The sequence below is a fragment of the Carassius carassius genome, chromosome 39, assembly GCF_963082965.1.
Source record: "Carassius carassius chromosome 39, fCarCar2.1, whole genome shotgun sequence".
NCBI classification, from domain to species: Eukaryota; Metazoa; Chordata; class Actinopteri; order Cypriniformes; family Cyprinidae; genus Carassius; species Carassius carassius.
This window is the reverse complement of record NC_081793.1, coordinates 2,546,726-2,571,843: the sequence shown is the minus strand read 5'-3', so window position 1 is coordinate 2,571,843 and position 25,118 is coordinate 2,546,726. Positions and strand designations below refer to the sequence as shown.

The 25,118-nt window shown below is 37.9% G+C and overlaps 2 protein-coding genes across 3 annotated transcripts; one reads left to right on the top strand and one right to left on the bottom strand.

Annotated features, from left to right (window-relative positions):
• Positions 1 to 194: 194 nt before the first annotated feature.
• On the top strand, positions 195 to 13,772 carry eif3c (eukaryotic translation initiation factor 3, subunit C). Of its 2 annotated transcripts, XM_059530409.1 has the most exons (23): positions 195 to 353; positions 766 to 884; positions 1,890 to 1,955; positions 2,049 to 2,238; positions 2,329 to 2,454; positions 3,849 to 3,897; positions 3,987 to 4,102; positions 4,213 to 4,340; positions 4,424 to 4,681; positions 5,208 to 5,349; positions 5,432 to 5,557; positions 6,249 to 6,342; positions 6,423 to 6,610; positions 7,367 to 7,591; positions 7,663 to 7,854; positions 8,292 to 8,463; positions 11,824 to 11,983; positions 12,069 to 12,134; positions 12,289 to 12,376; positions 12,467 to 12,632; positions 12,777 to 12,818; positions 13,050 to 13,097; positions 13,340 to 13,772. In XM_059530409.1, the coding sequence occupies exons 2-23, from the start codon at positions 784 to 786 to the stop codon at positions 13,414 to 13,416; spliced, it is 2,820 nt and encodes a 939-aa protein (XP_059386392.1). In that variant the 5' UTR covers positions 195 to 353; positions 766 to 783; the 3' UTR covers positions 13,417 to 13,772. The 2 variants fall into 2 exon arrangements, with proteins under 2 accessions (XP_059386392.1, XP_059386393.1); XM_059530410.1 differs by lacking the exon at positions 13,050 to 13,097.
• A 1,758-nt stretch (positions 13,773 to 15,530) lies between these two features.
• On the bottom strand, positions 15,531 to 20,643 carry tbx6 (T-box transcription factor 6). The gene is made up of 8 exons (XM_059530178.1): positions 20,419 to 20,643; positions 19,243 to 19,453; positions 18,852 to 19,119; positions 18,371 to 18,514; positions 18,185 to 18,255; positions 17,988 to 18,049; positions 17,503 to 17,749; positions 15,531 to 17,413 (listed from the first exon to the last, which is right to left on the bottom strand). The coding sequence occupies exons 1-8, from the start codon at positions 20,486 to 20,488 to the stop codon at positions 15,853 to 15,855; spliced, it is 2,634 nt and encodes an 877-aa protein (XP_059386161.1). The 5' UTR covers positions 20,489 to 20,643; the 3' UTR covers positions 15,531 to 15,852.
• Positions 20,644 to 25,118: the final 4,475 nt, after the last annotated feature.

Here is a 25,118-nt window from a genome sequence, read left to right as displayed (position 1 = left end):
ATTTAGTAAAAAAAACAAATAGCATTTTAAAATTAAGTAATCAAAACATTTCAGCAAACCTTTGATGCCTTTACTCACCATTTTGCTGCAAATAAGTATTTTTTTATTTTTTTTTTTCATTCTGTGGAACACAAAATGGGAAGCGGTGTATTTCCTGTAGTTCCGCTCCAGGCCAGCGCTAGCGCACGCCCGCTGTAGCTTTGGCGCGCCTCCATCACTTCCGCTCTCTCTGGAAGTAGCCGACAAGGCTTTGAGGCACGCCGTCAATTGCTCTCGCGAAACTGCAAATGTTGATATAGAAGAAACGAAGGGAATCCACAAACGAGAGATCTTACGTTTCCAGCAGATAACAGGTAACGTTATGCTCCGCATGTGTCATGTAACGTTTCGGGAATTGTCGGTTATATGGCACTTACATACAGTTTTAGTCTCGTTAGGCCTGAACCAGCCGCTAGCGGCACGTTTTCGCTGATGAAATAACACAGTAACGTTAAGTTAGTTATCTATTATGCGTCACATGTGTTTCCATACACAGAAAATTGATTTTTGGTTGTAGTTTATTTCCATTAATGCCCCGATCATTGGCATTTTAAAAGCCAATTGATGAAAGTCAGTCATTCATACTAACGGACGAAGGCGCCAGCAGAATAAATAGTCGTGAGCCCGTGACATTATTCTACATGCCTTTCTAAGTTAGGTTTGAAACCGTATTTTTCACTCCCTCCTGTAGTTTTTTCCTCGTCCTTTCTTTATTTTTCATTTCAGTGTCAGCAGTCGTCAGTTATGTCGCGTTTTTTCGCCACCGGATCCGACAGTGAGTCGGAGGAATCCTCGTCCGCGGATGAAATCACTCCCAAAACGACCGGGACTACTTTCAATAAGCCGTAAGTTGTTTTTCTGATAGGGTGCATTCTAACAAAATACTTTACAGGGTTCCTACGGGGTTTGAAAAGTATAGAATTTGATTCAAGTAATTTCCAGCTCTGGAAAAGTATGGAAAAAGAAAGCAGAGTATGGAAAGATATTTGCATTTCCAGAATTTTGCCCCCATTTATTATTTGTTTTAATAATAAATATGTAATGAAATTAAGTGTATTATACAAGAAGTAGCAGCTGTTTAGTGATTCTTTAGTGATTGTCAAACATGACTGGTGCACTTTATGCAATGTACACTTTTTCATTTTGGGTTTCTTTTCATGATATTCTTAGCCCCGTACTACATAGTCTCAAGAACCTTTGTAAAAAAAAAAAAATACAGACTTTTATGCGAGCATGAGACCATTACGCTTAGCATGTAGGACAATGTATACTGAGCTACCTGTTGTGCCATCAAACCATTACCTGTGTTTTTTGGCTGCCAATGAATATGCGTTAAAGAGACCTAAGGCCTTGAAATATTACTGCCTTAAGCAACACTTTTTTACAAAACCACTTTTCTTTTTTTTTCTTTTTTTACTTTAGAACTTGGTAAATATGACAATTCACACAGCCATATTTTTCCATATATATATTCTGTATATATCAATGAAAAAGAAAAACGTAAAAAATAAAAACATTTATAGATGACTGTAATATATACTAAATATTGAGCTGAAAATAGTTTTGTATAAACCATTTGTTAAATGAGACAAAAATATAGAGATTTTTAAGGATTAAAAAAAAATGCCAAAATAAATATATTGGCCATTAATCTTTATGTAGGCAATATGACAGTACAGTATAGGACGTTTCCTATCAGATGTCATATAGACATTAGGACATGTCTTTAAGATGTTTATGACTTTTTTTTAATGTTTTTTTAGATTTAATTAACTATAACCCAGTTTCTGAGCTGCCAGGAAAGGTAATCAGCTGTGCTGCAGTGTTTGACTCTGCTGCTGTCTCTGTAGGGCTCTTTTGTTGAGCGATGATGAGGAGGACACCAAGAGAGTGGTACGCAGTGCCAAGGACAAGAGGTGAGTGCAGAATGTACCACATCAGACTCAAGAATGAAGCTTTCTCTCCAACCTCGTTTAGAAACGCATTCTCTGTTCTTCATTGCATTTCAGGTTTGAGGAGCTCACCAACATCATCAAGACAATCCGAAATGCCATGAAGATCCGAGACATGTCCAAATGTCTGGAGGAGTTTGAGCAGTTGTATCGAGCGTTCCTCAAAAGCAAAACCATCGTGGACAAAGAGGGTGTGCCGCAGTTCTACATCCGCCTGCTCGCTGATCTGGAGGACTATCTCAACCAGGTCTGTAGATCACACCGGAGCCAGCAGGACATCTAGTCACATGATTAAAGCTTGTTTATGAGCAATTAACAGCTTTTGCTTTCATGATAGCTATGGGAGGACAAGGAGGGGAAAAAGAAGATGAACAAAAACAATGCCAAAGCCTTGAGCACACTTCGGCAGAAGATCCGCAAATACAACAAAGATTTTGAAACCGAGATTGCCAGCTATAAAGAGGTACTGAGCGGTTATTTGTACATGACATATGGGCAGGTTTAAGATTTTTGCAGTGTTTCCATTGGTCCTTAAGTCTTAAATTCAGTTTATGGTGTTATTTTGGGGGAGTGAAATCCGAGAGCTTTCTGACGCTGCATAGACAGCAAAGCAACTGATGCATTCAAGGCCCAGAAAGGTAGTTTTCGTGTGCAAAGGAAAAAAAATTCTTTATTCAACAGTTTCTTCTTGTCCATGTCAGTGTCCACCGCAATGTGAATTGAAAAATCAAATATCAGTTGACATCCAATTTGTATATATTTTGATATATTAGGACATTACACATGCACTGAAATTGGTTATATATTAAAACATATTCAGTATCTTAGACTTGCAGTTCCCGTTTTGCAAATGAATGTGTTCTAGATCATTAAATGTATTTCATATTCTTTATCTTATTTTGCAAATGTAAAAATGTGTTCTGTGAGGGCATACAGTATTGATTTTATTTTTACAGGTCTAAAAGTCTTTCATTTGAAATTTAAAACTTGGCAAAACGCCTGTTTATAAATATACCTCACAAAATCTGTCAAGAACTTGTCTGTTATATTTTAGCTCGAATTAAACAATGGATTCTTTTCCCCTAAAGAAAAGGCCTGTTTTACCAGTAAGATTCCAGATAAAATGAAGATCAAAATGTTTATTTTTATTGCTTTCATGAATACTAGATGTATATATTCTTTAAATTGTGGTTATTGTAATCCTATATATATATATATAATGCTGGTGGGCCCAAGCCATCAGCACAAATGCCAACCCTGTGGCATCAGCATATACAGTAACCTGGCAGTCTGTTTTTTTTTTTTTGTTTTTTTTTTATGGATACGGAAATGAAAGGGTTAATCCAAAACTCCATAGTGTAAAACGCACAGTACAATATATAAAACTTTGGTAACACTTTACAATAACATTTAAGTTGTTAACATTAACTGAATTAATAATCATGACTAAAAATTATACAGCATTTATTAATGTAAGTTAATGTGTTCAGAATGAATTAAATTTGTATCTGTTAACATTAGTTAATACACTGTGAATAAACATGAAAATTTTGATGAACTAACAATAAAAAAAGATTAATAAATGCTGTAAAAATATATTTAAGTTCCTTTTTGTTCTCGATTTAGGGGTTAAACAACGTGTGCCGATTTTCAAGAGTGTTTGAGGCCCCCAAAACGCCCCAGATAGTCGAAAAAATAAATACTTATCCCTGGGGGATCAATAGAGGTCTGCGCCATTAGTGGCTTGGCCCCTAAAATGTCACTGGGGAAAAAAGTATCAATACCATCTGCTAGTAGGTCAAATTGGCTGTTTCAAATGTGCTGTCAGCCTCATGGTTTACTCTGATGTTCCTGCAGAACCCTGAGCAGTCAGCTGAAGAAGAGGAGAAGGATGACATCGGCAGTGGTGCGTCTTCTCATTTATCTCTGAGCTGCTGTCCATTGAAGGTTGTAATGGTGTCTTGAGTCTTTATGTGCTCTTTGTTTGATGTGCAGCCTCGTCATCGGAGAGTGATGATGAAGACGTCACTGCCAAGAGCTTAATGAAGAAGAAGCCTCAAGAAGAGGAGAAGAAGGCACCAGAGGCCAGCAAGTTCCTCAAAGGCGCTGCTGTAGGTCCAAACACGTCTTACACGGTTTTTAAAAGAACTAGAAAGTCACTTTGGGGCAAATGACTTGACTTGAGCTGTGTTCACGATTCAGCACTTTGTCATTGTGTCAGGATGAGGAGTCGGAGAGTGAAGATGATGAGGATAGTGAGGACTGGGGCTCTGATTCTGTGGACAGCGGCGGTGAGAGCGAGGACAACGAAGGAGCGGCAGCATCGCTGGCTGTGGTCTTCCTCAAAAAGTATGTGTTTCAACCTTAAGCTGGTAAGCTTATTTCTCTTTAATGGCTTCAAGCGTCTTTACACTCTGCACTCGCCGTCACAGAGCTCAAGACGGCGACAAGCAACATGACCGCAAGAAGGACGATAAGAGAAAGAGGCACAAGAAGACTGAGCAGGTGGAGGAGGAGGTCGATGAAGATGGAGAAGCAGAGGAAGGAGGATGGGAGAAGGTGAAGGGCGGCGTGCCGCTGGTGAAGGAGAAGCCCAAGATGTTCGCCAAGGGCACAGAGATCAACAGCGCTGTGGTGATCAAGAAGCTCAGTGAGATCCTGCAGGCCAGAGGAAAGAAAGGAACAGACAGGTAGGAAAATCTCATCAGTGGACCATTTAGACACTTGTGAATTCTATAGAAAAAAATTATATAATTTGATCTTTTTAAGTGGACCCGCTAGGTTTTCAAATGGCATGACACCCAAAAAGTGATATTAGTAATTACATGGTATTAAATGTATAGAACTATACTTTATACCCTTTAAATGGGATCTTCCAATGAAAATATATCTAAAAAAAATCTTAACTACCTCCTTGAAAATAGAATAACGTATAAAATATAAATTTAATTTAAATTTACAAAAATTCCCCCCCTTCTCCCATTTTGACCAAGTTATGGGTTTGGTTTATCTTTTTGTGGAAAATGTGATAAATTGTTTCAAGAATTTTGAAAAATGAATAGTTAAAAACAACAGAAATGGAATGTTGCATTTGCAGCTAACTGAGTTTTATACTTTGATTTAAGAAATTATTTAAATAAATTTAATATGTATAATAATAATCCTCATACAAGTAGGCATAAACACAAGCAAAATGTTTGTTCTCTTGTGGTTCAGAGCTGCTCAGATCGAGCTCCTTCATGCTCTGGCTGGCATCTCTAATGAGAATAACCTGGGCGAAGGCATCCTGGTCAAGATTAAGTTCAACATCATCGCCTCCCTGTACGACTACAACACCAACCTGGCCGCCTTCATGAAGGTGAGGGTCTCTGAGACGCGCTGATGGTGTTACGCTCGTCACATGATTTCGACTCACCTTATTGTCTTTCACTCCTCTCCAGGCGGATATGTGGAAGAAGTGTCTGGAATGCATCGATGAGCTGCTGGACATTCTGTTTGCAAACAGCAACATCTTCATTGGAGAAAACATCGCCGAGGACAGCGAGAACCTGGGCATCTCTGACCAGGTCCGTATCACATGTCACATCAACAGTGCTTTTGAGCAGTTACAAGTGAAAAGCTGTGCAGAAATATGCCAGCAAAATCCATTGTTAGGAAGTTCAGCTGCACAAATTGGGGGAAAATCAAATTGCATTGGTTTTTTATAAAATTTAAAGTGCAATTTTAAAAATGACTTGTGCCACTGTAATGTTTGGCCATTATTGTTTTTGTTTTTTTTTGTTTTTTTTTTATATATCAATATATCTAAAAAAATAACAAGTTTATGACTTAAAGTAATGATATACTTTAAAATAATTAATTGTATTATTTTAAATAATTTTTACTATTTTAACTTTTAACTTTTATTATTTTAAATTATAATTTTACTTCATATTTACTAATGTAAATTTACAGTACTAATATTTGTCTTAATTTCTTTATTTTTAAACTTTATTTTACAGCGACTTTGTCATTTGAATCTTGCTCTAAGCCGTATTCCGATCTTGGTATTATTTGAATTAATTGTGAAGCCCAAGTTGGGCATTTTACATGAGGGCGAAAAGGTTCCCTGTATAGATCTGGCTCATGTTGACCAACAAAAAGCTTGGTGGTTTGAAAGTGACTCCCATGTGAGCTGTGCGTCATATATAGCTACACTTTTAACAATAGCACATGAATTTGATTCAATGTTTTGATCGCTGTGATGCTTCTCTTCAGCCGTTCCGTGTACGCGGCTGTATTCTGACTCTGGTGGAGAGGATGGATGAAGAGTTCACCAAAATCATGCAGAACACAGACCCTCACTCTCAGGGTGAGTACAGACTGATTCCAGCCGCTGAACTCGTCTGGGTGGCGTGCGGCGTGACTCGTCTTCCTCTTCCTCTCTCGCAGAGTACGTAGATAACCTGAAGGACGAGAGTCGTGTGTGTGGCATCATCGACCGTCTGCTTCAGTATCTGGAGTCTAAAGGCAGCACAGAGGAAGTGTGTCGAGTCTACCTGCGCAGAATAATGCACACCTACTACAAGTTTGACTACAAAGCCCACCGCCGCAGCCTGGGCCTGCAGGGAGAGACCAAGGTGAACCAGTGGAACCAGATCATGTGTTGACCAGTAGCAGCTAACTGGACTTCACTTTTTAATCATTTAGTTTTATTAACTTTATTTTTCGGTTAGTTTTTACATTTCATTATAATGCTTCAACTTAATCTAAATTAAATAAAATAAAACTTAGAAATGTTGCCTTGGCTAACTGGACCATTTGTTTATATTGCCAACCAGTGATATTTTAGTATTTATGTACTATTATAGGTTTTATTAATATTTTGAATTGCTTTTCTACCTAAAATTTTCATTTTAACTTTAGTTAAAATATTAGCAATTTCATATGCTTTTAGTTTATTTTGCATATTGTTATTTTTTAATATTAGTTAGTTATTAATTAGTTTTTGTTTTATATACATTTTAAATGTACTTTTTTGTAGCAATTTCATATTTTTATTTCCAAAAAAAAATTTTTTAAATGTAATTTATATTACCGTGTTTTCCGGACTATAAGTCACACTTTTTTTTCATAGTTTGGCTGGTCCTGCGACTTTTAAATTTAATTAATCAAAATTAATTTGAGATGAACCAAGAGAAAACATTACCGTCTACAGCCATTACAGTCTATTTTCTTAAAATAAAAGAAATTAAAATAAAAATTAAAGTCGATTTTTTTTTTGTGTGTGTGTTCAATATTTCAGCTTTATTTCAATTAGCAAAATAAATGTACTAGTTTAAGTTTTGGTTATTGTTAAAACCCTGATGCTGACCTTTGACCTCTTTGTCCGTTAGTCTGAGCAGGATCAGGAGGAGAGCGAGGGAGAGGACAGCGCCATCATCATGGACCGCTTGTGCAAGTTTATCTACGCCAAAGACCGCACCGACCGTATCCGCACCTGTGCAATCCTCTGCCACATTTACCATCATGCCCTGCACAGCCGCTGGTACCAGGCCAGAGACCTCATGCTCATGAGCCACCTACAAGACAACATCCAGCACGCCGACCCTCCTGTCCAGGTGCGCACACCTTCCTCCTGGAGAACAACTGCTTGGTGTGATCTCCTGGCTCATCTCTTCTTCTCTCTTAGATCCTGTACAACAGGACCATGGTGCAGCTGGGCATCTGTGCTTTCCGTCAGGGCATGATCAAAGACGCCCACAACGCCCTTCTGGACATCCAGTCCAGCGGCAGAGCCAAGGAGCTGCTGGGACAGGGGCTTCTCATGAGGAACATGCAGGAGAGAAACCCTGAGCAGGAGAAGATCGAGAAGAGGCGACAGGTACAGACATATCACACCTGACCGTTTTCTCTAGTGACTCATATTCAAACTATAAAGTCACCTGCTTATTTGACGTCTGAATGCAAGAAGGCCTTGTGAGTGGTTCTAGCAGGACTGGGTTGACAGTATTGAATTCATTATTTATTGCAGTCTTCATCCAGTATATTTAAAAAGCTTTGTATTTTATTACCTTTGATATGAAGCAAACCTTTGTTCTAAACCTATAGTTCTAGATATTTTGAAGAATGTTGGTAATCAATCAGTTGCTGGTAGCTTTTGACTTCCATGGTATGGAGAAACTACTGTGGGAGTCAGTGGGTACCGTCAGATGTTCGGTTACCAACATTCTTCATCTTTTATGGCATGCAAGAGATGAAACTTAACTCATTCAGATTTGGAACAACATTGGGTGAAATACATTTTGATTTCTGTTTTAGGTGCCGTTCCACATGCATATTAACCTGGAGCTCCTGGAGTGTGTGTACCTGGTGTCAGCCATGCTTCTGGAGATCCCTTACATGGCGGCCCACGAGTTTGATGCCCGCCGCAGGATGATCAGTAAACAGTTCCACCACCAGCTGAGGGTGGGCGAGAGACAGCCACTGCTGGGTGAGTGAGAGAGAGAGAGAGAACGAGGACAGATGGGAAATCCAAATCAGCTTTTAATCTCAGTAATATGTATTATGGCTGTGCGATTAATTGAAAATAGATAAAACAATTTTATTTTTTATATGCCCCCTTTTTGCAGCGCTGCGCTTTCGTTCCTCCATAAAAGCCCAATTTCCCGTGCAAATCAGTAAAATCAATGTTAAGTACATGCAAAAATGTGTCAAAATGCGGTGCTTGGTGATTATTCATGTATACATTCGTCGGTCATGTAATGAATGTAAAGAGTTGAGAATAAAAATACGTGTGTTACGGTAAATTGGATCCGTGCGGCTCTTAAAGTAACAGATGCGACTGTGTGCTTATTAATCAAACAACAAAAGACAAATTTATAATCACACATTTAGGGATATTCAGGTATCAAATTTTCCTGTTGCGATTAATTGCTCATGCTTTTATCACGGTATTGAAATTTAGTTTAAAAAAAGTACTCATAATACAGTATACCAGGTTAACAAAAAAATTTCTCATAACAAAAATAACTTAACATTTAAATACAATAAAGCTATACAGAAAAATATATAAAGTTAAGTTTTGCACTGATTAAAGTGCAAAAGAACTATAAAGACCCATACGTATCACTTTAAAATAAGATCTCTTTAGTTCACCATTAACATTAACAATGAGAAATAGCTACATTTGCTACAGAAGTAAATGGTAAAATGGTAAATGGACTGCATTTATATAGCGCTTTCAACAGACCACATGGCCATCCAAAGCGCTTTACAATTTGCCTCACATTCACACACTCATTCATACACCGACTGCGGTGTCTGCCATTCAAGGCGCCATCCAGCTCGTCGGGAGCAGCTGGGGTTAGGTGTCTTGCTCAAGGACACCTCGACACTTGGTCAGGTGGAGCCGGGGATCGAACCACCAACCTTCCGGTTTGTAGACAACCTACATGAACCACTGAGCCACTGCCGCCTCTAGAAGTTATTAATCTTTGTTCAAATAAGTTTTAGTTCACGTTAGCTCATTAAATAATACAGTTGCAACTTTAGATTTAATCAACGTGTTATTAAATATTGGAATACCCAAAATTAATGAATGTTCAAAAGAATTGTTAATTGGCAGTTTAACTAATGAATTAACTAATGTTAAAAATGAAGCCCTAATGTAAAATGTAAATTAACTATAAAAAAATGTAACTGTTTCAAACTATTTCTGTCATGTTGTAGTCCAGATTAAAATAGCCTATTAAGACTTAAGTATTTGCACTGTGATGAAGATCATAGCAAATACACAATTCTGAATGGCTATTTAAAATTATTAAATATGTTTTAGAAAGTAGCGCAGATTTATTTATGGTGTTTCCAGGGTAATGACTGCATTGTCTGCAGTTTAGCGCCATCTGCTGTCAGAGAGTGAATGTGCTTTCATTCAGTGCATCTCATACGTGTTCCCCATGTGCTTCTCATGCGTGCTTGTTTTCATCAGAGCGCACACGTGTCTTTCAAGCAGCATACATTTTGACCAGTTGATGGGAATAGTATTCTTAAAATGCATCCCAAATTTGGAATAATTTGTAATATATAATTATTCACGGTACAGTGTTTCCCACAGAATTAGATTCTATTTGCGGTGCTGTGGTGTTCGGGGACTGGGGGCCGGTGACCGGGGGGGTTAAGTAAAATATATCATATATATATATCATAAATATATCATATATTTTTAGTGACAAGTACACATTTCCATTGCCAACACTTAGTGTCAGATACCTTAAAGGGATAATTTGGTTATATTTGGAAGAATGACAGAATCAAACAGATCTCGGTCCCCATTGACTTCCATAGTAAGAAAAATATATACTATGATAGTCAGCAGGGACCGAGATCTGTTTGGTTACAAACATTCTTCCAAATATCTTCCTTTGTGTTCAGCAGAACAAAGAAACTCATTCAGGTTTGGAACAACTTGAGGGTGAGTAAACTATGATAGAATTTTCATTTTTGGGTGAACTATCCCTTTAAAGACATTGCTATTGCTACACACACACACTCAAACTCACAAACTTACTGACACACTCAAACACAGGCTCACACACTCAAACATTCAAAAAGACTCACACACACACTCAGACACACACCAAACTGGACCTGGAGGTGGACACACACAGACTCTGACACACACACACACACACAAACCTGGAGATTGAGGTGGACAAAAACCAACACACACCAACCTGAACCTGGAGATAATAATAATATAATGTCTAGTCTGGTGGCTGTGATATATATAAACCTACCAACGTCCGTTGCCATGATATTTGGAAGGACTGATCGCGAGAGGAAAAGAATGACGTTTTAGTCGCATAACATCGGTTAATGGAAACGCCGTCATTTCGCAATAGTTGTTTATCGATATTTAGAAAAAAATCACAAAATTTTTGCAGGAATCTGTAATGGAAACGCGACAGCTCTTAACATAGACTAACTTCTCAGAGTTATGTTGAGCAACAGTGTTCATAACTAACCATTCAACCCCGGATTGATTCTGGGATCTTCGCTGGGGGAATAAGCATTAAGCACCGGCAACAATCCGGCGTCCTCTAACTAACGCATGCTCATGTTTTGATTCAGATCGTGGCTAGTCGTGCGTGCCTCCGTTGTCAGTTTGTGAGAGGGAGGGAGCAAGCAGCGCGCAGCTCTACAATAAAATACAATTGTACCCATATTAAATAGTTTAAAAATCTGAATCAATCCGTGGCGGTCAGCGTTGATATTGTGGCGGGCCGCCACAAATTAATGAATGTATGGGAAACTGTGCGGTATTTAGAAGTCCCCACGATAACAATATCGTGCATATTCATTACCGTGATAAATCGCATTACTGAATACTGGCGCAAGTCTATACACACTGCTCTTGAGTGAAGGACTTTTGTAGCTTTTTTTATTTGATTATTAATTTCTGTAGTAGGCTGTAAACTGCTTGAGACTTGCATAAAATAAACATTATAAAGCACAGTTTTTCATTTGTATCTTTTTAGTCTATTGCATTTGTCCTTTTGCTTTTTTATTACTGACAGTTCAATTATTTTCAGTAATTGTCAATTTTGTGGACTTTTTTTGTTTGTTTGTTTGTTTAAAATTCCACTGGTCTCTACAATGTAGATGTCATAGCAACCGTATTTACAGAAAATACATATTTGATATGCATCACTCATATGAAGTTTTGGTCCTATGGCCCCCTCATGATCGTGTTAAATGATCATGATTACAATGTTGACCAAAATAATCGTGATTTAGATTTTTGTCATAATCGAGCAGCCCTAATATGAATCTGTGACTTTGTCCTCCTCAGGTCCTCCCGAGAGCATGAGGGAGCACGTTGTGGCTGCCAGCAAGGCCATGAAGATGGGCGACTGGAGAACCTGCCATTCCTTCATCATCAATGAGAAGATGAACAGCAAAGTGTGGGATCTGTTCCCAGAAACCCAGTGTGTGCGGGAAATGCTCGTCAGGTAGACACTTGAGGATGCCCGACGTAAGATTTTAGCAGTTGCGTTTGTATTCTACTAATGTTTGGTGCTGTTTCTGAACCTACAGGAAGATCCAGGAGGAGTCGCTGCGCACTTATCTTTTCACTTACAGTAGCGTGTACGACTCAATCAGGTACATGTGATCAACACTCAGCCTAGTTACACAATTCTCTACTTATATCTCAGTTAACGTCAAGCATGCAAAACATGCACAATTCCTCATGTGCCATTTTTAATTGCCCCATGGGTTTTGCAGCTGTTCATCACTTTCTTTTCCTCTCCTCCAGCATGGAGACTCTGTCAGAGATGTTTGAGTTGGAGTTACCCACAGTGCACAGCATTATCAGCAAGATGATCATCAATGAAGAACTCATGGTAAAAGAAAAACAGTCAGTTTAACCTGAACCTTCCATCCACGTCCACACCAGTCTCTTCATTCTGCTCTTTTGTGCGTACTTTGCTCAGGCATCTCTAGACCAGCCGACTCAGACGGTGGTGATGCACAGGACGGAGCCCACATCCCTGCAGAACATGGCCCTGCAGCTGGCCGAGAAACTGGGCGGCTTGGTAGAGAACAACGAACGTGTCTTCGACCTCAAACAGGGCGTCTATGGAGGATACTTCAACAGAGGTATGATGATTTGCTTTAAAATTATCTATAAATACACTTACATCACATAAGAAAATATATTTATGTATGTTTGTTTTTAATTGAGCTGAACCGCCATAACTTCATTTCAAATCACTTAAACCTCTCTCTCTCTCTCTCACACAGATCAAAAAGGAGGTTACCAACAGAAGCAGAACTACCAGAGAGGTAATTATCATTCCCACAGCCATCTGAATACACACACACACACACACACACACACACAGCCATGCATATGACAGCCCACACACATTCAGAGTGTACTCTCGTGTGCTTCCCGTTTGTGTCCACTCGACACAGCTGCTGTGCAGTGTGTGTGTGTGTGTGTGTGTGTTCAAGTGCTTTGTGCAAGTTGAAGTGCATGTGCGCCTGTGTCTCTAAACACTTTTCACTATGCAGCTCCAGACCAGAGGGGAGGTTACCACCAGAAGCAAGGTTACCAACGAGGTGGTTATGAACATGTTCAATCATTCAGTCATTCCTTCATCCACCTTAACTCACCTGTTCACTCATTTCTGCCTTCACCAATGAATGCGCTGGCAACCTTCTTCTCTCTCTCTAGCTCACTGTCTCGTTCTTCCTTGACAACCTCAAAGCAGCTTCAGTCTCTTGATATGAACTGTAAGTGCCGCCCATATGACATCTGAAACTCAATGAGTTTGTTTCTCTGTTCTCTGTCACTGCTGTAGATCAGAAAGGTGGTTACCAGCAGAAACAGAACTACCAGCGAGGAGGATACAGAAACCAGAACCAGAGCTCATACTGATCCCAGTGCGGCTTGTTCACACACAGCTTCATTCCAGAACCAGACTGCAGGTTCCTCTGCTCTGCTCTCCACCCACCAACTCCAGATGTGTTGTAATACGTCAGCTTTACCCTCAGTTTTGCAGTGCTATAGTTTGCAGATAACACCAAATCATAAAAGCTCAGTTTTATTGGTAATGCATAAATTGGCACCACAGCTTGTTTTTAGCGTAATTTGAGAGCTTCATACCCTCCAGAGTTTCCAGTGTCGAGGCTTCTGCAGTTTTGGAGATGATAATAGTGGGCTGGGAGGAAATATCGAGTTATTTGTGTTACAATCTGGTGAATTAATAAAGATTATTCGGTCAAAATGAAGAAGAGTTTCTGTCAAGTCATTCCGTCAAACACAAGCAGCTTTTATTGATGAACGCTGTGACTTGTGTGAAACCTTTCACCCACAAAAATGCTGAACAATGGTGTGATCAGTGTGATATTTTTATTTATTTTTTGTGCTTTTAGTATAATTGTCAAAGCGTCCACTTGCCGCTTGTGGTTCATGTGTCTTTTTGCAGTGAAATCTACGAAGTAAATGTAAGAATAACTTTTAAATTGTGAGTTTTATATACATGTACACACACACATACGTGTTTTCTGGGAGATGGAGGGACAACTGATATATACACCTGCACACCTGCATTTAAGAATCTGCTTTACTGTTATAAAGAGTTTTTTTTTCATAGACTCACAGAAAAGATCACAAGTGCCTCAGAAGAGAAAGATCAGTGAAAAGGGCAAGTGGCAAAAGACTTGTTAATAAATCATAAGTGGAATGATGGCTATGCATTGGAGACATTAGCCTTGTGGAAAATAGTGCCCTCTAGTGGACACTGAGGATGATTTAGGATTAAAATGAACATCAAGTCAAAATTAGCCAATATTAAGCGAATATCATTCAAGAAGTTTGCCTTTACATTTTTTTTGGATTAAATTTGTTTTAAATTTGACTTTTTAATGTCTTTTAGAAACTTCTCGTGCTCAAGGCTGCATTTATTTGGTTAAAAAAATTAGTTATACTGTGAAATTTTTTAATATTTTCAAATAGATTTCCTATAATAATTTTCCACTTTGATACATTTTTAAAAGTAATTACTCCAGTCTACAGTGTCACATGATCCTTCAGAAACCATTATTGATCACTGTGGACATTGTGAACAACAACATAAAAATCAAGTAAAATATATTAAGATATATCACACCACTTCTCTGTGGTGTTGTGCTTATTTGAGGTGTCGAGTGTAGTGCTGTTTACCTGACCTTATTTAAACCCTCTCTTTGTCCAGCACCATATGGAAGAGGAGGAACTGGAAGGAGGGGTTTCGAAGTAATTATCACCTGGACTTTAATGAGCATTCCTCAGTTTCTAAAGCACACCCATTGTCAACACCTGACCATGAGCAAATGTCACGCAGAACTGGAATCAACCCTGAAGGCTGTGACATAGAGATGATGGTTAATACTGTGAGAGAGAGAGAGATGTTTTAACGGACGTCAGTTTTATTTGTTTTAAATTCTCACTTTCATGTTCGATCATAATTTGCATGTGCTATACTTTCTATAGGGGGTGAATTCAGGTAAATTGGGACACGTTTTGGCCCAGTTATCCCGAATTAACCCTATTCTTTCTTAACAAGTCACTCTTCTATTATCGTGATTGGCCAGCAAAGTGCATCAGCCATGTCCTCATTTTTTTGTCAAAAGTTTTTAAAAGTTTCAATAGGTTCCTCACAGTTTTGAAGAATAGAGCATCTGGAAAAGCAAACTAAAATGTTAACTGTTTGCTTCATTATTTATCCAACTAAATTAGATTTGCCAATTGTTGGCATTTTATGACAGGAATAAAAACTCTGGTGTGTTGTAAGGTATGAATGTGCAAGGTCTTTGTATGTGAACAGACTTTTATAAAAGTTCTAGCAATATTATTTTGCGTATGCCACTTTTTCAATTTTGGTTTCTAATGCAATGACATTTAAACATTTAAGTGTGTCTTAAGTGTTTAAAGTGTCCAAATACCTTTTGGACCCACCAGAGAATGTGGATTCTTATGTATACACACACACACACACAAGATTATAAAAATACAGTTAAACTCATTCAAACTTTATTTAGTAATTTAAGCATACAAATAGAACTAAGAAAAATATAGATAATTATTCAACTTCACAAAGCATAGTCAGGATAAAGCAAAAACAACCTTCTAACCTTCTTTGTCAGTCATAAACACTAAGACGTTTTAAATTTTAAACTATGCTTTGATTTGTCTCTTTTTGTCCCACAGGTCCTCCAATGCAGTCATAAAATGTGCAGTGCTTCCATCATCTTCAGAGCAAAGTTGCTGATTGATGCAGACATCACAATCTTCATGCAAACTTTGTCTAACGTGTTGTTTTTCTCTTTATTCTCAGAACACTGCTCTTCCACTAAGGTCAAAGTAAGAGCCCTGGCCATGAGCATGGGCATGCTGTGGCTGTCTATAAATATGTCTCAGGGGTAAATGCAAGGAGGACCGAGGATCCTGACAAAGACGGAGTGAGTAGGGAGGAAAAGGGTTATAAAGTGATGGGGGGGAAGCAGAGGAGGAGAGAGAGGAATCAAGAGAAGGGAGTAATGAAGGGTGCAGTACCATATCTGGCAGATAGGGGGCAGTGGAACTGAGCTGCGAGAAGGTGCCTATCTCAGTGGGAGCTACAGCAGGATATGCGTTTGAAGAGGAAGGGCATTGTGGATGGGTCGAGGCTTGAGGAACCTGGGGATTAAACTGAGATAGTAACTGGGAGGTACTTGCTGTTTGGATTGGGGGAAAAGACTGGGAGGTAATCTGACAGGGGTTTGCCGTTTGGGGTGGCATGTGATGGAAAGAGGGATTAGGGTAGGACTGGGAAAATGTAGACTGAATTTGGGTTGTATTCGGGATTGCAGGGACACTATGGAAAGAGCTAGATGAGGGCAGAGTCAGACTCTGGAGAGGATGTGGACCAGATGGGATAGGAGTTGGAAAGGGGAAGGAAGTGTGAGAGGTGAGAGTTGCTGCAGGGTTTTGGAGAGACCCAGGATTGGTGTGTTTGGGTAGAGATGCAGGGAATGAGGGGACTGGATATGCTGTTGTAGGCTGCATTGTGTTGGGAATGGATTGAATTGGGCCTTGATGGATAACATTGGTGGAAGGCAATGAAAAGTATCCAGTTGTTGGATGAATTGAGGTACCCAAGTTGTGGCTATGGTTCTGTTGAACAGGGGGAAAGGGGAAGCCCATTGGGTTTGGATTGGAAGGTGCGGACTGTGCTGCCGGAGGGAAGGGGAATGCGTTTGTAGTTGTATTTGGGTCAGAAGGGGTGGGAATTTGGTTTGGGTTGCACTGTGGCACTGGCTGAAAGGGTAGAACAGATTGGGGTAGACTTTGACATGGAGGGGATGTTGGATCGGGGTCGTTTGAGGATTGCACCGGAGGGAATGGAAAGGCAGTTTGGGTTGGGTTTTGGACTGCAGGAGTCACTTCGTCGGATGAGTTTAATCCTCCATCATCCACTTGATTTTGGCCTGGGTCAATAGTTAACCCAGAACTTTGACAAGAAGAGGAGGGGATAGACTGGAAAGGTGGATTTGTAGGTGTATGGGGGCTTAGGTTGTCCAGGGATTGGTCTGTTGGAAGAAGAGAGTGGTAGGATGATGAGGGGAGAAGGTGCGGAGAGCTGGAGTGAGAGATGGGAGGGTATGAAGAGCCTGGGGGAGAGGTTGTAGAGGTATTTAGACCAGGAAAGTCTGATGAAGACATAGAGGAATATGAAGACATAGAGGGTTGTGATGCAACCATTGAAGACTGGGGAAGCTGAAGGTCAGAGTTCTGTGTGGAGGACACCATGGAATAGATGGAAGATGACTGAGGCACTGATGCATGAGCTGAGCTGAACTGACGAGTTGGGAAAGTTGATGTATATCCAGAAAGGCCCATCATTTGTCCAGACCTGTAACAAAAAGTAAGACTATCTTTGATAAATATGCCCTAAAACATTGAAAGCTGCTGTTAACGAAGCCAGGAGGTTATAGCACTTACCCATCCATCAGTGTGTCATTTACATTATTTTCAGAGGATGTCTGTTGTTGACTCTCCATTGAGGAAATCTCAGAGGTCAAGAATTCTAGGGGTTGGTCAGAGACTGTCTGATCTGGAAGGGATGGAACTTCTGTATGAAAACCTGAGTCTGTTATTGGGTGGGCGGAGTTTATAATGGAGTGGGCGGAGTTTGGAATTTCCACCGACTGTGGTAGGAGCTCAGTAGAATCACATGGGTCACATGACTCTGAAAGAGGAATAAAAATAGGAATAGGAATAGGAATAAAGAGAGAATAGTGTCATAAAGCAAGAAAGCAATATTTGGGAAACCAAGTACATTTTTAGTAAAGTATTGTTTCGGGATAAGAGTAAATGTATATTTAAAAAAAAACTGGTAACATCTCATGCATTTTTTTATGTTTCATTTATGTCTTGGTTTTGTAAAGTCGTAGATTCTGATGTAAACAAGACATCAATATCCTCACCAATATCCAAACATTCATCTTGATTGGAAGGGATTTTCCTCTTCAGTCTTGCCTCTCTTTGTCTGAGGAAAACAACAATAAACTTATATTGTGTTCTCAGTCCAGATGTTTAATGATGTTATTGTGTTTAAGCAAGAAATTATTAGGCTACTATTAGTTAATTATTAAGTTATATTGGTTTATCAGATTTAACTTACTTTTTGCAGTTCATGCCATTTTCTCTAAAGCCTTTCGCAAAAGGATTTGAGTTAATCTTCAGTTCAGTAATCTAGGAGAAAACAAGAATAAAAAATAAAAAAACACTAGTTAGTTTATTAGTTGCACAAATTGAATATATATATATATATATATATATAAATCTGAGAAATGTATTTTTCTTTCACCTTGCTGTTCTGGTATGCAGTGACTGTAATAAACTTTGTTTCGGGGAAGGTGAAAGAGTGCTGGGCTCTTCCCCACATCAGCACATCACGGGCTTCGATCACATGGACTCGTGGCTGGTAGCGATGCAGAGAGTGGAGAATGATCTTTAGGGGAAAGAGAGATGGAAACCACCGTTAAAGCTGTGGTATAGCTGAGGTACTGAGGAATTATTCAACAAAGACATAATGGCAAAAACCTAAAATAACTTATTATTATGTAATGAACAAAAATGTTATTATGTTTAACAGTTCAAATCTAGACACTGAAATTACACAATATCAAAAGTGGCATATATATATATATATATGGTATGGCATTAATGTGAGCTATATAAGTACTTATAAATAGCCAATATGCATGCTAATAAGTAACTAGTTAATAGTGAGGGCAAAAGTGTAACCCAAATTTGAATACTGATATTGAAAGACGCATTTTACTCACATATCCTTGTGCATCCAGAGTGTTATTGGTGAGTTTGGCTCGGTGGAAGGATATGGTGCGGTTCTGCCAGTGTTCTCCAGTCGCAGGAGAGTCCGGGTGGATGAAGACACGGTCCGGCAGCCGAGCCTCAGCTCCGCCAACCACCTGCCAGCTGTTGTCTTGAAATCGATAGCGAGAGGAATCAACAGGTACAATGTCTAAAAGAAGAATGTAACGCAGTGAAGGGTTCAGCCCTGACAGCTTCACTCGCAGCTGTGGAAACATTCTCCTGAGGAACATTGAAAGAAAAGAAGTTAAAACTATGAAAATTTAGCAGACTGGTCAAAATGTTCCAAACTAGAATTTCCAGATGCATATACACTATATCTTTCCATACTCAAAATGTGCTCACCTGCCCTTCTTAGTCACGATCATCTCCGTGCCAACTGTGCTGAACTGTTTCCACAGCGATGCATTCTCAAGCTCCATCTTGACATTGTCCTGTGGAGCCCCAGGAGTCTCTGCAGTGGCAGGAGGGGGCTGCAGCAGTCGAGGGGGAAGCCCACGAGCTGACATGTCACATGTAGTGGGATACAGTGGCACATGTGCTGGGGGTTCATGTTCTAGAAGAGATGGGCAAGCAGACAGTGACATCTGTATGTTAGAATTTACACTTATTGGCCTTGATTGTTCCATGAAGAGCCTTTAACATCCATGGAATGTATCCAGTTCATTATAGTGAAAAAAAGGTTCTTTAGACTGTTAAAATGTACTTCACACTTCTTTTAAGAACTGCTAACTGAAAGGATGCTTGGCAAACCAAAAATGGTGGTTCTATGGCATCATTGCAAACCCCCTCCTTTCTGGAACCTTTATTTTTCAGAACTAGATCATTTTGTGAAGTCTTGAAGTACATAACAATGACTTGAGGAGTTTTCTATCAGTGAAATGTGCAGGAAAGGTCTTCTAATGTACTGTTAGTCTCTATAAAACATCAAATATTGGAGACTTCATTCTTCTTAGCACTCATTATACTTATGTTCGTAAAAATAAATTGGCATTTTTTGGTTCCTTGAAGAACCTTTAACATTCATAGAATCATTCCATTAATAAAAAGCTTTTTTATAGTGGACAAAAATGGTTCTTTTAAGACCTGTTCTTTAAAACATTCTAAAAATAAAACCTTGATTTATTCTAGCATGAATTCTATTATTTCATGAAGTTTAACTTAATGTACTAAAATAACTGAAAACTGCGATAAAAATAATATGTAGACTATACAGACTTAAAAAAAAATGAATCATAATGACAACATTAAAAATAATGGATAAAACTTTAAAAGCAAAAATAAAACAGAAAATGCTAAAATAAATACTAATACAAAATATTAAAATATTTGGGGAACCGAAATGGTTCTTCTATGGCATCACTGAAGAACAGTAGAAACTTTAATTTTAGGAGTAAAATGTCTGCAAGCACTTACATACTAACTTATTAAATAAATCTCTGCATTAACACTCACATGCTAAATAAAATTCTTGCTTCTTTCTATGATTTTTCCATCGATTGCAGTGAAAGTCTCTCTTACCTCTGTAATAGCAGTCGCTCAGTCTCTGAGGTCCCAGGGCCAAACTAGGGTACATTTCCACACCCAGCATGTTTTTTGTCCTTGCTTCACTTCTGGGTTTATCAGTGTCAACTCAACACCTCGCTCACTGAGCTTTCATAATGGAGAAATACTGTTTCAAAGTCTTCTGCTTGTCTTCTTTCCTGCTTCTGAAGACTGTTCCTTTCTGTATCTTCTCTTCTAATGTCTCTGCGTTTGTCTCCTTGTGCATTATATAGGTGAGTGCACCTTCACACGTTTACCAAATGGTGAGGTCTTCACACGTCTTCCCTCCTCTTCTGTTTCTTCACGGTCCATCTTTTGGGCCCAGCATTCCTGCTCTTAACACACCGGCTAAATAAACACTATCTTACATTGCTTAGCACATCAAACCTAAAACATCAGTGTATGTTAATGTATGTAATGTTATTTTCAAACGGCTAAAGCTGTAAGAAAAATCCAAAGCTAGTAGTTTTTAGACACTGATTTGTATTAACTAGTTCCTGCTTTGATAGGTATATGTGAATCTCTCTACATTTTATTGATCTGCATCACATTGTACCCACAAAAAAAATATATATAAATATATATATATATATATATATATGTCACTGAAATATTTCACTTCTCAGATGTTTCTTCTAGAAAAAGGCCCTAGTAATTTCATATGCATATCTTTGAACGTGAAGATTTTATACACAACTACAAAATAAATAATTGCTCCTATGGATATGATTAAAAATTCAATAAATAATAATAATGAAATATATATATATATATATATATATACACACACACAGGAGCTAGAACAGAAAAACGACTATACAGTTAAAAAAAACAGTGAAATAGTATATATTTTAATTAATTCATGGTACACGTATTACATAAATTAGTTTTAAAATAATTCAGTTTGTTAGAACTAGTTAACGCATTAGCTATCATGCTAGAAATATAACATTTTTAGAGCATATATTAACCTGGATTAATGATCATTTATAAATTGTATTATGTTCATTTGAATTCACATTTGTACATAATACACTAATAACTAATGTTAATTAAAAAAAAATGTATATGTTGAAATTAACCTATATGAATAAATTCTTTAAAACTATTATTTTTATCCATGTTATGCATTACAATAATATAAGCAAACTGAGCCATAATTTAAATATATTATATTATATTATATTATATTATATTATATTATATTATATTATATTATATTATATTATATTATATTATATTATATTATATTATATTATATTATATTATATTATTACAGTATTCCAATGACCCTATAGGACAAGTGTTTAGAAAATGCATGGATATTTATTTACTTATTTATTTATTTATTGGTTGATGGGTTATCTTTTGAGAGAGCATGTGCTTGACTTGCTCACAACCTGATTCTCATGGCTCAAACTGCTGACTGAGCTGATGTCGGGTTGGTTTTTCTCCCACAATGAGAAGAAAGAGGAAGGTCACACTGAAAATGCTCTGTGAATGAATGCCAGTTACATGATGTAATGACACAACTGTATATGGACTGTCTGTACCACTTCCGCTATCCATATATGGTTTGACAGTTGACCGGATGAGGAATATTAGATTTATCATTAGGTATTACTAGAAGGACTTGATGTCTAGTTTAATTTTGGCCTTTGGCCTCAGCTCAGATCTTCTCTCTCAGTTGGTGGTGAGGGTGGGCTTGCAGGTGGAGGCGTTTGACGGACAGTTTGGTCACTGCTGCAGTTTGGTCTCTTAGGTAAACACTGACGTTCAGACACCATCCAAATGTCTTTTGACAGTTTAACATATGTTTCAGATGATGTTTGTTGAGCAGGACATTATAAAAGCACTGCATATTTTTGTAGGATGACCCATAAGTTCACATCACCCTTTTCCTTCAACAAAAACCCCAAAAGATTTTCCAGTGGCTTTTGGATTATTAAGAAAATAAGCTTTATAATTCCTACATGTTTTACACAATTTAAGAGACTAAATTATGGAAGCCCATTTCCGACACTAAATAAAAAATAAAACAAGGTAATTGCAACATTTTTATCACAATTATGACTTTATAACTCACAGTACAACTCATATGTAACTCACATTTCACTCACTAAGGCACTTGTGCTGTGGTGATGTGACAATAAAAGTAATTTGATTTGATAATTGCAGGTTTATATCAGAAAAAAATCAGAATTCTAAGATAAAAAGTCGCAATTGCCTTGTTTTATTTTTTATTTCGTGGTGGAAACGGGCTTCCATACTAAATACAATCACCAGAAATGAAAAGCTAAATGTGCATTATAAACAAACTACACTTTGGTCGCATGATTTCACATCACCAGCGTTGAGCCTCTGACAACTCTTTCAGTTTTTATTTTAAAACCTTCCCTGAAAGTTTGAGTTAGAATAGTTAACAAGAGTGTGATTATGAACACAAGAAGTGATTATGGATTTATCTGTTCAGCTTGATCACGTTTAATGCCCATTTAGCCAAACAACTGCCTTTTTATAGACAAGCAAAGTCTTTATGTAGTAGAATAAAACATGAAATTATCTTAAGCTTGTGTTCACCACGGACCTTTTTTCATGCATTTAACAAAAACAAAAAAAAACATTGACTTCAGGATGATGGGACCAGAAGTGCCAATATGCTATCTTGATTCCAGACATCATCCCTGCAGCAATAAAAGACTCATATTCTGATGTTAATAGGTCCTGAGCGCTGGTTTGGGAGCTCTGAGGGTCAGTTGTTGTTGTAGTTGTTGTTTGCGTGGTGGACTCACAGGCGGGTGATAAAGCGGGGCTGTGAGAGACAGGGGAAGTGGAGGTGTCGCTCTCACAGGGGGGTGGATGTCATTACTGACTACAGCGTGCGTCCGTTTCAGAGTTTATAGGGACTGTAAGGCCTAATGGCAGCTAATGTGTTTATGCGAACCCAGGTGTGTGTCTTTAAGCAACAGTAGCACGACAGGCTCCATTCATGCTACATTAGCGGCAATGAGGCCGTTTAGTGTGAGGAATTGTGCCTTATTTAAATCCGCTTACTTAAAAAGTTGCAAGACCTGGTAATTCTTACAATAGAATTCAATAGAGTTTCATTTGAATGGACCATGGTTCCACAGACCCCTTTTTTTCAAGGTTTTTAAATAATCTAATGAACCTTTTCTACTATATAAAACACTGTTGATGTTAAAGTTTTTTCAGTGAAACAATTGTAACATTGGTTACACTTCACACTCTCTAACTCTTTTCTTTGTGTTCATTTGAACACTATTAATGTAAATGTTGCAACTTGATGAGGGTGAGACAGGACAGAGGTATATTTATCAGCTAAATGAAAATATTTTGAAAAACGAATTCTTGTCTTTGATTTTCTTAAAATGATATTTACTCTGATACTAACACTGGAAGTGTGATTATGGATAGTATATTTTTGGATTCTTTGACACTGTACATTATAGAATTACTGGTGGAAACTGTTGAAAAAAATATTATACAGATATTGAAAAATTACAAAGAAACAGCACGTAAAATGTATTAAATGTGAAATTTTGAAGATGAAAAACTGAAATAAGATTTTCTTGTGTTCTTTGTTGTATCTAGAATTTCTTTTTTTTTCAGTGTATGAACTACCATATAATTTATGGTATAATTCATCATTTAAAGTAAACTTCTGAAACTCTCAACCTGCCAATATGACTATACTGAAAAGTGTGTGTGTGTGTGTGTGTGTGTTTATTTTAATTATTAAAGTTTTTTAATCAGGCCCAGGTTTTCACCATAAATTTAACAAGATATTGAACGGTAGTTTATAATGTCTGGTTAGTTTGACTTGGTAATTTTTTTTAATGGTAACACAATGACAAGATATTGTAGCTTTCGTGGTTTAATGTAAACTGATCAATCATATGGAGTATGAGGAAGTATTACTCGTGTTTTGATTGTTGTGTGATTATGATCTGTGCACATGATGCTGCTTGGACATTCATATCAGGTTTTACTGGAGTTTGCCCAAAGGCTCAATTCCAATCAAAGTTACTAAAATATGCTCAGTTCATTTTCAGGTCAAAATCTGTTGTATTTGGCAAAGGTGTAGTCTTCAACCTTTACCTCTGTTTACCTAGTCCCACCTTAAAGATTACACATGGGATGGATTCAGATTCAGCAATTACCATTAATTCTAAAATCATTTGACATTACATCATCATGACATCACAGGGAATTTTCAAGCCATCATGACATGAAAAAAAGGATATTCTTCAAAATGCATCTCATTTCTTAGAAAGTGCTTGTCATGCGTTACTCCAACAGCCTTGTGTTATTACTCAAGCAGAAGTGTTGATTTGGTCGAGTCAGAAGGTTAGATTCATGTGAAGCTTGTGAAACAATGACCACAAACCACCTACAGTTCAGATAAGGGATAAAACACCAGTCTTTTCACACGCATCAAAAACCTAATGATTATTTTTATAAGGTTTCAAAGATTCTTGTTTCACAGTCTCGACGGAAGTATATGAATAAGATATGAGATTTGATTTCTTTGTTCAGTAAAATAGCATTATTTTCTTTTTTGGATATCAGGTTTACACCTAACCACAAACCCAACTCGTACGCATGATCACATGTTCAGTTAGAAAGAATACATAGCATAAAAGCTTGATGAGATA